Source organism: Benincasa hispida, chromosome 9 (genome assembly GCF_009727055.1).
Source record: "Benincasa hispida cultivar B227 chromosome 9, ASM972705v1, whole genome shotgun sequence".
NCBI lineage: Eukaryota > Viridiplantae > Streptophyta > Magnoliopsida > Cucurbitales > Cucurbitaceae > Benincasa > Benincasa hispida.
The window spans coordinates 46,212,283-46,224,637 of NC_052357.1; the positions used below are offsets into that span (position 1 = coordinate 46,212,283).

Below are 12,355 nucleotides of genomic sequence, written 5' to 3' on the forward strand. Positions count from 1 at the left end.
CGGAATAAACTAGATATGTAGCTAAAGGAAATATTGCTTCAAGAGAGGAGATAGCCTCTCATGCATTACTATGAGAAGACAAAGCGAAGAGCGTTAAGACCTAGAACTTCAAAATGTCAGTCAGTTAGTGATTGGCCATAACAAAGTTAAAAGGTCAATATGATCAAACTCATCAGCCAACCTCACAATGCATCCAATGCCAATAATCTGTTCCTATAATACGTTGCTAGATCTCTGCTCGTTAAAGTTATATGGGCAACAACAAAGGCAGTTTGACCAAGGGATTCCCTTTCATTACTTTTTTCACGACGAAGGAACCGTTGAAGGAAATCAGACATTAGGATTTCCATTAGCAGTGGAATGATTGTTCTAAATTCCCTTCTAAATTGAACAAACATAATTACAGTCAAGAAATAGAAACTAACTGGACATGTGCAATACGAAATTATAGCATGCTTTCAGAATAGATCAAGGGAAATATTAAACATACCTTTGAAGACTCATCTTCATACTCCCTCGATCAGGGACGCTCGAACACACCGAACACAACACAAAAAGATCACCAGCAAACTCGAAATCAACGAATAACCTCCTAAACCTCGACTCAGTCAAGTTGAGTAAGAAACCACAACAATGGCTACCTTGGTATTCTCGGTGTGAGAATCCAGAAGTGTGGGCTCTGTGTGGACTTGGTTAGAGGAAGAGACCGGAGGAGTAAAAATCGTGTAAATGATTGAGCAAGTGGGAGATGAAAGAAGTCTATCGTATAGATGAATTCCCAATCGTTTAGAAAAAAGCAAGCTATCGTATAGAAAAAGCTCCACGATCGTTTAGAAGACGACCAGCTAAGTGAATTATCATGTAGCATCACTCCATGATCGTTTAGTCTCTCTTCAGCTATCGTTTAGTGAATCCAATTCACTTGATAGTCTTTCCGTGAGTACTTGCTGAGAATAGCAACTCTTGTAAAAAAAACCTACTAAATTTAGGAAAACATTTTTTCTTTTATCTCACGGTTACCATGAAACCACCAATAACCTCCCACTCAATTAGTTATTAGAGAAAAATAGATAATTATCCAATAAGTAATTTTATTATAAATATATATGATAACCAACTTACCATACTATATTTATAACCTATAGTTTTAATATTTCATCTCATGAAACATATAAACCATAGCTCTTTTTCTATTTTATGGTACTTAATGTAAATCTCATTTACATCAATCCTCCAGTTGATGTATCTCATACATCACACCAACCATATCATATATAATCGATTCTTCTCTTGTCAATTTGAACATTTCAAATCAACACCAAGAACTGATTCTCAACTTGAATCCATTGAGCTACCAAGGGGACCTTATGGATCTGTACGAGATCCACCATCCGTTAACTGCAAGGCACTCCGCTAAAGACCGATAGTTGCACTCTCCTTACTACAGATATATTTTGTGTCTATATCAACCAATCAACAGTATGATAACCCATCATAGATCGCTCGTAAGTATAGCTGGGAGCAATCAGACCTTAAGGGAGCAATCTATCTACTTACCCTTTCTTCAGGGAAAGAGTGAATTCTATCTTGTGTAACTGAGTTCCCAGCTCCTAAATCGGACAAATCCCCAAAAAGGTAGGCATGTTGAGTTGGCAATCTGGCAACTCTCACCCATACTAATCAAAGAACCGTCTTCAAAGGCAGAAGTTCCCAAAACACTCAGAATTAAGGTCATGTCACTTATGATCGTTTAGGTGAGATGTAAGTCTCAAGTATCAATGGCTTGATCCATTTGTATTTCTCATATACATACTTAAGTTTTCATGCAATAACCATGGAGTTTTGTTTATTGGATATTAGTAAATGCCAAATAAAATAACTCTTATTTTATTCATAATAATGTGTACAGTTTATAAACTATGAGACTCCGGGAGAATTAGGACACCAATCCCAACAACCACGTCCACACCCATATCAGTTGAAATGATGGAATGCCTTCATGATTTAAAGAGAGAGCTTCTGCACCTCTCTCCAAGAGATATGATTCGATACCAGAATCAGTTGAAGGAGAGTGAAGAGGTGGCAACTCTCCTAGCCTAGCCCACGGATATCAGATCTGTTTCCTCCATTGATGGCCTTTTTTATCTCATCCATATTCCAATGGGAAGAAAGAAGATTTCCATTTCATTCAACCAATTATCTTTTTTAATCAGATAGTTCACAATGCCTATTCTATAAATACTTCTTTGGCTTGTGTCTCCATCTGTGCCCGCCTAAAAAATTAACTTGAGAAATGATGGGTCCGTTGCAGGAGGTACGGATCTGTATCAAGTTGGAATGTCGCTATTAGTGTGGTACCTCTAGGGTTGGCTGCTCTCAACCCCTAAGGAGAGGTAAACGAATGCTCTGCAAATTGGTATCTAAACCCTAGTAAGTTCCTACCACGTATGTAGCTTTAATTGTTAATAGGTGATAAATGGAGACTAGTGCTTTTACGGTTGTCTCTAGCACAGCTGCCTCTATTGGTTCGTCTGGATGCTCTGACGTCTGCTTTAACCAACGTATACAAGATTGATCCATCAGAAAGAAGACAAAATGAACTAGAACAGAGAAAGAAAACCAAAATCGTCAAATTATGCACTAATTTGATGGAATGCATATATGAGGAACCATGACATTTTTGGATTGTCACAAAAAACTCGAATTCTCAAGGAATTCTATCCTAATGGCTTTAAGGAGGAATAGTAGACTCGATGGAAGTGTTCCAGGGATAGGGCCAAGCTGAACAATAATACCCCCAAACAAATACTAAACAGAGGGTTTCACAAGCATGTTATTATTCTAGGGATCCCCATTGAGGAGCATTAAACCTTAATGAAAGATCTCTCCCCATTAGCAACAGGTCATCATTTTTTAGCCACAAACAAGAAGGGGTCACCTACTGAATGATAGGAAAGTGAATTCTTCTAGTTGGCATTCACTAGTCCACTTGGGTAGGAGCACTTGGTTAATCGCCCAACAAAAATAGTTGTTTAGCGAATGACTCAACCTATGCATCCGGTAATTACATTCTCACCATCGCCAAGAATGGCATAGTCGCAAAGCTTCGTCGTGCCATACACCCTCTCAGCAGCTATCCACATAAGTTTATCATGTGTAAGTGTCTCGGATCAGTAAGAGTGGTGAATCATCCATTTCCCTTTCCCCATACAATGGTTAGGCAAAAACTTGATACCAGCTAAACCGACGACAATAGATCAAGTCAAATCTCTTTAAGATGGAAAGTAAGTAGTTGTCATTGAGCCAATCTCATCCCAATGGAACACCCATGGAAACCAAGCACTCTAAACCCTGAAGGGCGAGGGCTACCTCTCCTTTAGTTCACCTCCATTGAGGGGCTAACACCTTCGTTAAAAAGTATTTTCCCTTGTCATAAGTTCTTATTTAAGTGAGAGCACCTCACCTCCGAAGGACTCTTACATTTAGGCTATGAAGCCACCATCATCAATACAGGGACCCCTGGAAAGGGGCAATGTTAAAGAGAAGACCTCTAGTGAGGCTTAAAACTCTTTTACCTCTGATTTCAATAGAGACGAATCTTCCTCGTCAATTACATTGCCTTCTGTAAGAGCTATTGATCATGTTTGCTAGTCTTCTGTTTACAGGAAAGGAAGTTGAAACATGCAATGTATGAGAGGAAAGTCTCACGGCCACAATTCAACTAAGTGTCAAAGACCGTTGACAGCTACTGCTAGTCACAAACCTTTTCTTCTGAAAGAACCTATTTGCCCCTTCGCCACCTGGGGCTGTAGTATGTTAGAAGGGTTGGACTGTTCACCCTTTTGATTTTTCGAAAGTCCCCGACAGAGGAAAGAAAGGATTGTAGGTGATGGCGCATTCTGCTTCTTATCTAAAGAGGGACGCACGCTCGAGCATAGCTTTTCTCGTAGGAACATCCACAATCGATCCTAAACGTATAAGGGTCACCACTCCCTGTCTTAACACACCTCTACATAGGTCTGACCCTTCGAACCTTCGAATTTTATGGAAGCTACTTCACGTTGTTGCTTCTTAAGTCCAATCGCCTCCTCAAAGTGGCTTGTCAACCACATTTTCCCTCCCTCAAAACAATGCTTCTCATCGAAAGCCCTTCCTTGGATTGGGACAACGCAACAATGAGTAGTTCGCTCCAGGACTCTACCCCCTCGAAAGTAGGATGCCACGGGGAAGGAGGTACACAAGCCTCTAGGATTGGACAATGGACTTGCTTCCTATTATTCTATTAAAGCTTCTGCTGCTAACAATTGAGTATAGCAAATGGCAGTTACTGGGATAGCAGGCGGGTAAAGCTTTCAAGTCATACCAAGCACAGAAGTTTAAGGATAATTGTAGGTCGGTGACTACCTAAGGAAACTTTTATTCAATTCGTCCCCCCAGCTGGGAGGCATCTACCTCATCCCGATCACAAGGAGAGGTTCACCATGATGGGGGTACTTCTGTTTTTTTTCCCTTATAGAAAGAATGAAATGCATAAGGGACATCCTTTTTTTGCGGCATGCTTCGGAGATTTACGGATTCGCAGGGCGCCTCAGGCTCTACGTAGTTGACTGACAATGACAAAGGCTTACGAAATCAAATAGGACCTTTTGAATTGAATCTTAAGTAGTCTATCAGTGGTGCGAAGCTGCTTTGCTCCTTTTCAGTAGGGGAGCGAAAGGTTAGACCTTAGAAAGTCAACGAACAGCGGTTCTTCTATGTAGGTATGGCGTTCCCCCTTGACTTGACTCTCCTAACATCGAGCTAAGTGACTTGATAACCTTTGCGTAGCGTAGTAGAATGAAGGCTATGCACCGATGCTCTCTTATCTATTAACCTAAGCGTCTTGAGTAGCTTAGTCCTTAATTTCTAAAGATTATGACAAATAAATTCTTGTACTTTCAATTTTGACTCTAGTCCATTAAAATTATCTAATAAATTTATAAATCTTCAATTTTATATCTAATAAATCTCGAAAATATTAAAAATGTTTGCAAAATAACTATTTTATGTATAATTGAGCCTTAAATTTTAAATCTTGTAATTAAGAGATATATTAATTTTAAAATGATGTCCAATCATATGTATTAAGTAGAAAATTAAATTTGATATCTAATATAATAATTAATCTTTAACATTATCGAATATGTAAAAGACCTATTTTAATTTTTAACATTTTTGAATGTGTATAAAACCTACTAGAGGCAAAATTGATATTTTAAGAATCTATTAAATATAAAAATCGAAGTTTAATTAGAGAATTGTTAGACATTTTTTAAAGTTTAGAAACATATATAAACACAAATCTAAACATTCATGAACTAAACTTCTAACCTTCAATATATTTGTGCCCCTAACATGTAGTTATAGATCCATCACTAAATATTAGGTTAAATATAATATTATTAATTAATTTTTAAGAAAATTTATTAAATTATTTATTGAAGCATATTATTAATTAGTTTATGAACATGTTTTAGGCTAAACATTAATAATATTATTTTGTTTCATATCATTTATAATCCATGAAATATTATATTCATTAACGCATTTTTATCAATTTTATATAATCATGCATTTTAAAATTTCAAATTTAGAATCTGATACATCGAAAATTAAAAAATATATATATATTGTTTTCAGAATTTGCACTATGTGAATCACAAAATTTGAAAACATTTTTTAAAAATATAATTCAAATTATCTACCAAACACATATTTGTTGGACTTTGTATTTCTGAAACATAAAACAAAATTCAAATCATCTACCAAACATCAGACCCTTATTCATCGACAAAATTTAGAGGAAGAAAAACATAAAGAAAAGAAAAGAAACATTGTAGGCCGACTTTTAAATGTTATATTTTATGATGAAGATCAAATTTGAGTTTTCAGCTTCATTTCATGTTTCAAGATAAGTAGAAATATGTTTCAGACAGAAAAGATTTTTTTTTTTTTTTTCTATACAATAGGAGGGATAGAGAATTTGAACCAGATACCTCTTGATGACAAACACATTCATATGTAAGTTAAACTATGCTTGTTTGGGCTTTTAGTTATAAAAGTTTTACTTTTAGAAAAATAATAAATTTGTGAATTAGTAACTTGAATAAATGAAATCAACCTAACTCAAACATTTCATAATTGGATTATGTTAGGAACTTTAAAGTTAGAAGCATTATTTAATAGGGTCGCTTGCAAATATAGCTAAGTCGACTAAATTAATAACAATAATAACAAAAATAACAAAAGGTAAAACTATATGTGAAACATCCACCTTAGATTACTCTATCTAACTTAAGACGTGACATATCGATAATAGATTTCAACTAAACTATGCATTCTCAAATTCTAAACATATTTTTATAACAAAAAATGTGGCTAACAAAAGCTTTCTTAAAACAAAATCCACTAAAAAAAAAAAGTCGAAAATCAAACAACTTGCTTCACACTCTAACTCCACCATCAACTGTGTCAAATCACGCATGTTTCATTAATGTTCTTATCAACAACCACATTGCAATTATAAATCAACAACAAGAGTGCATTAAAGTTTCAGTCTATAAATCATCATAAAGTTTCAGTTTCAAAGACAAACAAACTATTAAGTAACATGCAATAGATTGGTGGCACTTATCAATCTCAATACGGCCATTGGATACTCTCGTGCTACCTGTTGAAAAAATTTAAGACAAATGAGCTAAAAAACTCAATGAGTGGTAATAGTTCATAAAAAATAATCTTAAGTGAAAATTTGTACATTCTCAAAATAAATTCAAAACTCTTTAAAACAATTTGATTCATGAACAATTTTCAAAACTCAAAATAATTAAAACATATAGAAATTATATAAAAGTAGCTCTTGAAAAAACGTTTGTCAAAAACATCACTAACTATAGTCATATTACCATAGAGAAATCTCAATATGCACAATAGAGCAATCTCTAGTTATATTTATACTATACACCTAGTAATCTCAAGATACATAATAAAGAAAATCTTTAGTCCTACCATGCACCAAGTAATCTCGAGATATGTAGTAGAACAAATTTCTAGTCATACGTGCATCTAGAATAGTTCTGAAAGAGGAAAACACCCCAACACATGACCCAAAACCTATTTGTGTGTTGAAGTACTGAGTCTCAAAGGATTCATATATCATATCGGAAACACATTCACGTATGTATCTAAGAAACTTTTCATAAAACCATAGATTTCTCAAGTTCTAAATAGCCTTGAAATTCCTCCATTTAAAATTTGATTTGAACTGGGGATACTATAATGGATTTATTGGGTTATCAAATGATACATAAAAAATTATTCCTAGAGTCGAGACTAAGAGGAATGTATAAACCAATGCTTCCATAGATTTGATTTCGGTTTACAATTATAACTTCCATACCTGTTTAGTTGGCTCTTCTTTCTTCAACAGTATTTCTCAAAATCTTAAGCTTTTACTCACGTTTTCTTTAAAAGATTTCACGCTCTTCGAATAACTCTCAAAGAACATAGAACATTTAAAATTTCTAAATAATCATAAAATATCTCAAATTTTTCTAAAACAATGACTTTTGTAAAAGTTATAAATAGGGACGGTTGCAAATATAGATATTAGACTCAAAATATTAGTAGTTATAACATTATGTAAAAAAAAATTGCAAATATGACCAAATTTAAATAGTCTATAAGTGATAGACCATATCACTGATAAGAATCTATCAATGATAGAAGTTTATTGCTGATAGACTTGTCTATATTTAAATTTTTTTAAATGATGTTATACACTTGGTTATTATTCTTAAAAATACTACCAATTATAATTTACCCTTATAAATAATCTATTGAGATTTCATAACAATTTTAGTTATTTCCATATAGGTGAGATAAACGTCAACTTTTTTCATATATATACACTTCAAAGCAACTTTTCATTTTTGGATATCACTTCCCATCTACTCCCTCTTCCTTCACATAAAACTCAAGTAGTACCCACAAAAGTAATTATTTCCTTCTATCTCTTGTTTCATCTTCCATTTCAACTGCATTTATTTTTCTCTCTTCACTATCACACTTCCACTAGATTTTTAACAAAAGAGTAAAAAATTCTTGGTAATAAAATCAAATTTCTTCTATTTTTAATTTCATAAAGTTCATCCTAACTCCATTGCTAAAAGAGAAACTTAAGAGAATCATAAACTTAATATTATGTCTTTGAATTCAATCTTAGTGTCCTCTTTTCAATTCTACTTCTTCCTCCCTTTCCAAGTCATCCATATACATATACCCCACCAAGAAAATTCATGAAAATGTTGGAACCAAAACATTAAAAAACCCACAATAAAAAAGTATCCAAACTTCAATAATTCTGTCAATCCTTCAACTTTAAGAGAAAACATAGATTAATAGACTCGAAATCTTGTCTACCGATTTCTCTAATTCACTTCTGATACTGACCATGGCTTTTTCGACAACTCGCAACATTACCGTAACTTCTTCGACAATTTACCGGCCATCCTCCTTTTGTTACATTGAACTACCTCTATCCCCATTTCCCCCTTTTCTTTTATCTCTTCTTTCTCTCCCTCTCATTTCTTCACTTTTCTTTTACTTCATGGGGCTCCTTAGACAATTTTTTACCTTTCTTTTCTTTTTTATTTTTATTTTTTAAAGTTTTTACTATTTTCGTCTCTATACTTTTAGATCTGTTTAATTTTAGTATTTATACACACAAATGTCTAATTTTAGTCATAGTTAATTTTTTAATCTAAATTAACTAAATAATAACAATAACTTTCATATAATGAAAATATAATATATGTTTTCAAAATTTAAAATGGAACAAATTAGAAATTCAAAATGATATTTTAACTTTTTTTAAAAAAAAAAATTTAAAACTAAATTGAAGCATGACTCTCTTTCTCTTTATCTTTCTTTGCGTTCAATCGAAAAGGACAAAGGAAAAGAACCTCTTAAGACGGTCTTCTAAAGACGGACATGACCGGAACAATCGCCAACTCCAGCCCCGCCCTGCATTCCCGAATAAGTCCGACCACCGTCCCATTCCTCAATACCGGCGGAAAGAACAGCCACGAGGCGGTGGTTACCGTAAACCCCAACGTAAACGGCAAAGAAACCGCCCAATGTAGCCGGAACTTGTCCCCCACTGCCGTCTTCAACTGAAATTCCACCAACACACAAATCCCTTGAAGCACAAAAAACGCAGTAACCTCCCAACTCGGAGCCACTCGGTTGACATAATAAAACAACAGCTCGTGCATCAATCCCGACACTACAAACACCGCAAACACCGCTACAGCCGCCGACCGCCGCCGCCCCGTCCTACTGATCATGGCGGACCTAACTGGCAAAAAAACAGTCAATTTCAAAATATTTGAAACCAATATATTCCACCTCCTCCCCCAAAAATCCTGAAGCGAGGTAGCTAAATACGGCTCGTTGGACGGCTCTTCGAGCTCAATTCCAAAACTCCATCTCACAATCGTATTGAAAAAACCCACAACAACGTCGATGAAAAAATACAGAGCCGCACAATGGTAACAGAGCTTCAAATAACGGGGCAGAGCTTCGTCGGCGACGGTCAAGATGGCGAATAAAAGCACTTTCGTCGGCAGATTGAGAGGTAATTTAGGAGAATCAATAGGTTTTGGAGGATTTTCAGGAACTGGGTTTGGCTGATTTTGCTTCATTCTGACTGGGAAACAAACGAGTGAGGCGAACAGAGGAAATGAAAATGGTGGTTCTGAAACTAAAGGGCCTAAATCGAAGGAGAAGAGGAGGAGTTTGAAGGAAGCGAGCCAAGTGATGAAGGAGGCGACGATGCCAGCGAATAAAATGGAGGAGACGAGGAGAGGGAGGAGAGTGAACAGGTAGAGGATTGGGAGGAGAGAGAGGAGCCTTGGGAGGCCTTTTGGGAGCTTTGAGGATATGAAATAGGAGTAGAGTAAAGAGGCGAGGACTGAGAGAGAGATTTTGAGTAAGGCGGAGAGATCGCCGGCGGTCGCCATGGGAGAGGTTTTGGAGGTTTAGTTCGCAGAGAGATGAAGAGAGGTAGCGCGTGCTGGTTTGATTGGGGACAGCCCTCGTAAGGTGTCCACCATTAATAGTGAAAGAACTCGAACAAAATGAGATTTTTGTACATTAATGGAAAACCAACATTTGGAGTTGAGTTGGTGAGTGGGTTATTAAGATTCGTAATTATTATAGTTTGATGGGTTATAATAGTCATTGGATTATAATAATTAATGTTTGAGGTACAAACTAGTTTAGTTAGGGTTATGATAAAAAAAATATTTAGTGTATTCCGAGTGACACTTATCTTTATGCATCCCACCAAATTGTTCAATCAAAATTTGCCATTGAACAAAATTTACTTTTCTTTTTTTTAAAATATTTTAATATTTTTTCATGTGAGTGGTGGAAAGGTATGCACAAAATGAGTGCATCTTGAGATGCACTCAATTATTACCCTTATAATAATTTGTGTTTGGAGTGTAAACTATTTTTATTTGGGTATGAAATAGTAATACTGTAAATAGAGAATGAGTGACAAATAGTAGATACTTAGCAAATAGTTAATAATGGAATAAATAGGGTTTTGAAATAGTAATTATTATATTTAATTGTAGGTTATAAATAGTGGTAAACATCATTATTGTGCTCCAAATATGGGGTGGGCTATAATAACTCATTCCACAAACTTCTATTTGGTGCCCCAAACGACCCCTAAAGGTTGTTTGATTGACAATCTTGTTTTATGTTTTTAGATTTATTGAGTTTGACAAATATGTCTTCGTTAGACAATTCAAATTTTGTATTTGAAAACTGTTTTTGGATGCTGTGATCCAAAGTAGAAAATCTGAAACATTTTTATATTTATATTCTACCCAAATTTTGAACTTTATATTTTAAAATACAAAATTATATTTAATAAAGATAAAAAAATATTTAGACATGTACTATGTCATATTATAAACTCAATTAATTTTTTAAAATTAAAACATTTATTATATAATTTATTATAAATTATATAATATTACAAAATAATATTTATATAAAAAATTAACATAAAACATGTTTATAAATAAATTAATAATAATATATTGTCAACTTATATTTAATGGTTAACTATAATTAGTTTATGATTTATAAATGTAGTATCAAACATATTTTCAACCGTTGTTTAAATTAGAATCCAATTTCTGAATCGGTTACTAAACACATATCTGAAAACATGAAATAGAATTATGTTTTTATTGAAAATTTTATTTTCATATTTTTGTTTTCAGATTTCCTATCAAACAAACTCTAACATTTACCTTACCTCACAAAGTATTAACGTTTAGTTTTGTTTAGTATCCTTTGTAGTTGCACGTTCTCATTCATCGTGTATTGATCAGATCCCAAATGCAATTTTAAAATTTATTGTGTTTTTTTATTAATTAAAAATTAAAAGAAAAAAAGAAAAAGAAAAAAAATCGTAGTGGCTATTCAGAGTTCCAAATTCTCTTAAATGGCAAATGGTTGGGATTTCGATTGCAATTTCAAGGCGCGCCACAGTTTCCTTAAAAAATATGAATTCTCTACCATGGTTAAAAATTAATAAAATAAACCAAGCTATTTTTTTTTTCATACTGAGGCTCTATTTGGATTAATTAAGAAAAAATATTTTTCAAAAAGTCATTTTTTATTTAAATATTTTTAATAAAAATTAAAAATAAAAAAATTTGTTTAAAGTAAAAACACTCATGTTCTTTGTTATACTTTCTCAGCAATATTTGTATGTACAAGTTTGTTTTATTTGCTATATACTAAAAATAATTTTAGTAATGTCAAACTACTATAAGGGACGACTATTAAATACCTTGAATTAATGATTTAATTATTATAAATATTATAAATCGGTGTAATGTAGATGTCCATGCTTAGTATCTCTTTGTCCTCCTCCCATTACTCCATGTGTTGAGACCATATGTCATATAACTAATGTTTAAAATGTCAGTATCGATGGAAATATCGAGATCTTAAGTTTATGAAAATTACGATGGAGATATCGATAAAATTTCGATTTTGATGGATATTTATAAAAAAAAATCAAAAAAATTAAATTAGTAAATAGACATTTTATTATTTTTAAACAAGTTAAGATGCCTATTATTATATTATATTTACATAGTGATATCTTATTGTTTAATTATCATGTTCCGTGGATTTTTCTACGATATAATGGAAATATCGAATCACTTCCCATGTTGATACCAAACCCACGGAAACGTAGAAATATGCATATAACTACCTATGC

The 12,355-nt window shown here is 33.6% G+C and overlaps 1 protein-coding gene across 1 annotated transcript; it reads right to left on the reverse strand.

Annotated features, from left to right (window-relative positions):
* Positions 1 to 6,464: 6,464 nt before the first annotated feature.
* LOC120085254 (probable long-chain-alcohol O-fatty-acyltransferase 5) lies at positions 6,465 to 10,163 on the reverse strand. The gene is made up of 2 exons (XM_039041156.1): positions 9,003 to 10,163; positions 6,465 to 6,709 (listed from the first exon to the last, which is right to left on the reverse strand). The coding sequence occupies exon 1, from the start codon at positions 10,059 to 10,061 to the stop codon at positions 9,006 to 9,008; it is 1,056 nt and encodes a 351-aa protein (XP_038897084.1). The 5' UTR covers positions 10,062 to 10,163; the 3' UTR covers positions 6,465 to 6,709; positions 9,003 to 9,005.
* Between the last annotated feature and the right edge of the window lie 2,192 nt (positions 10,164 to 12,355).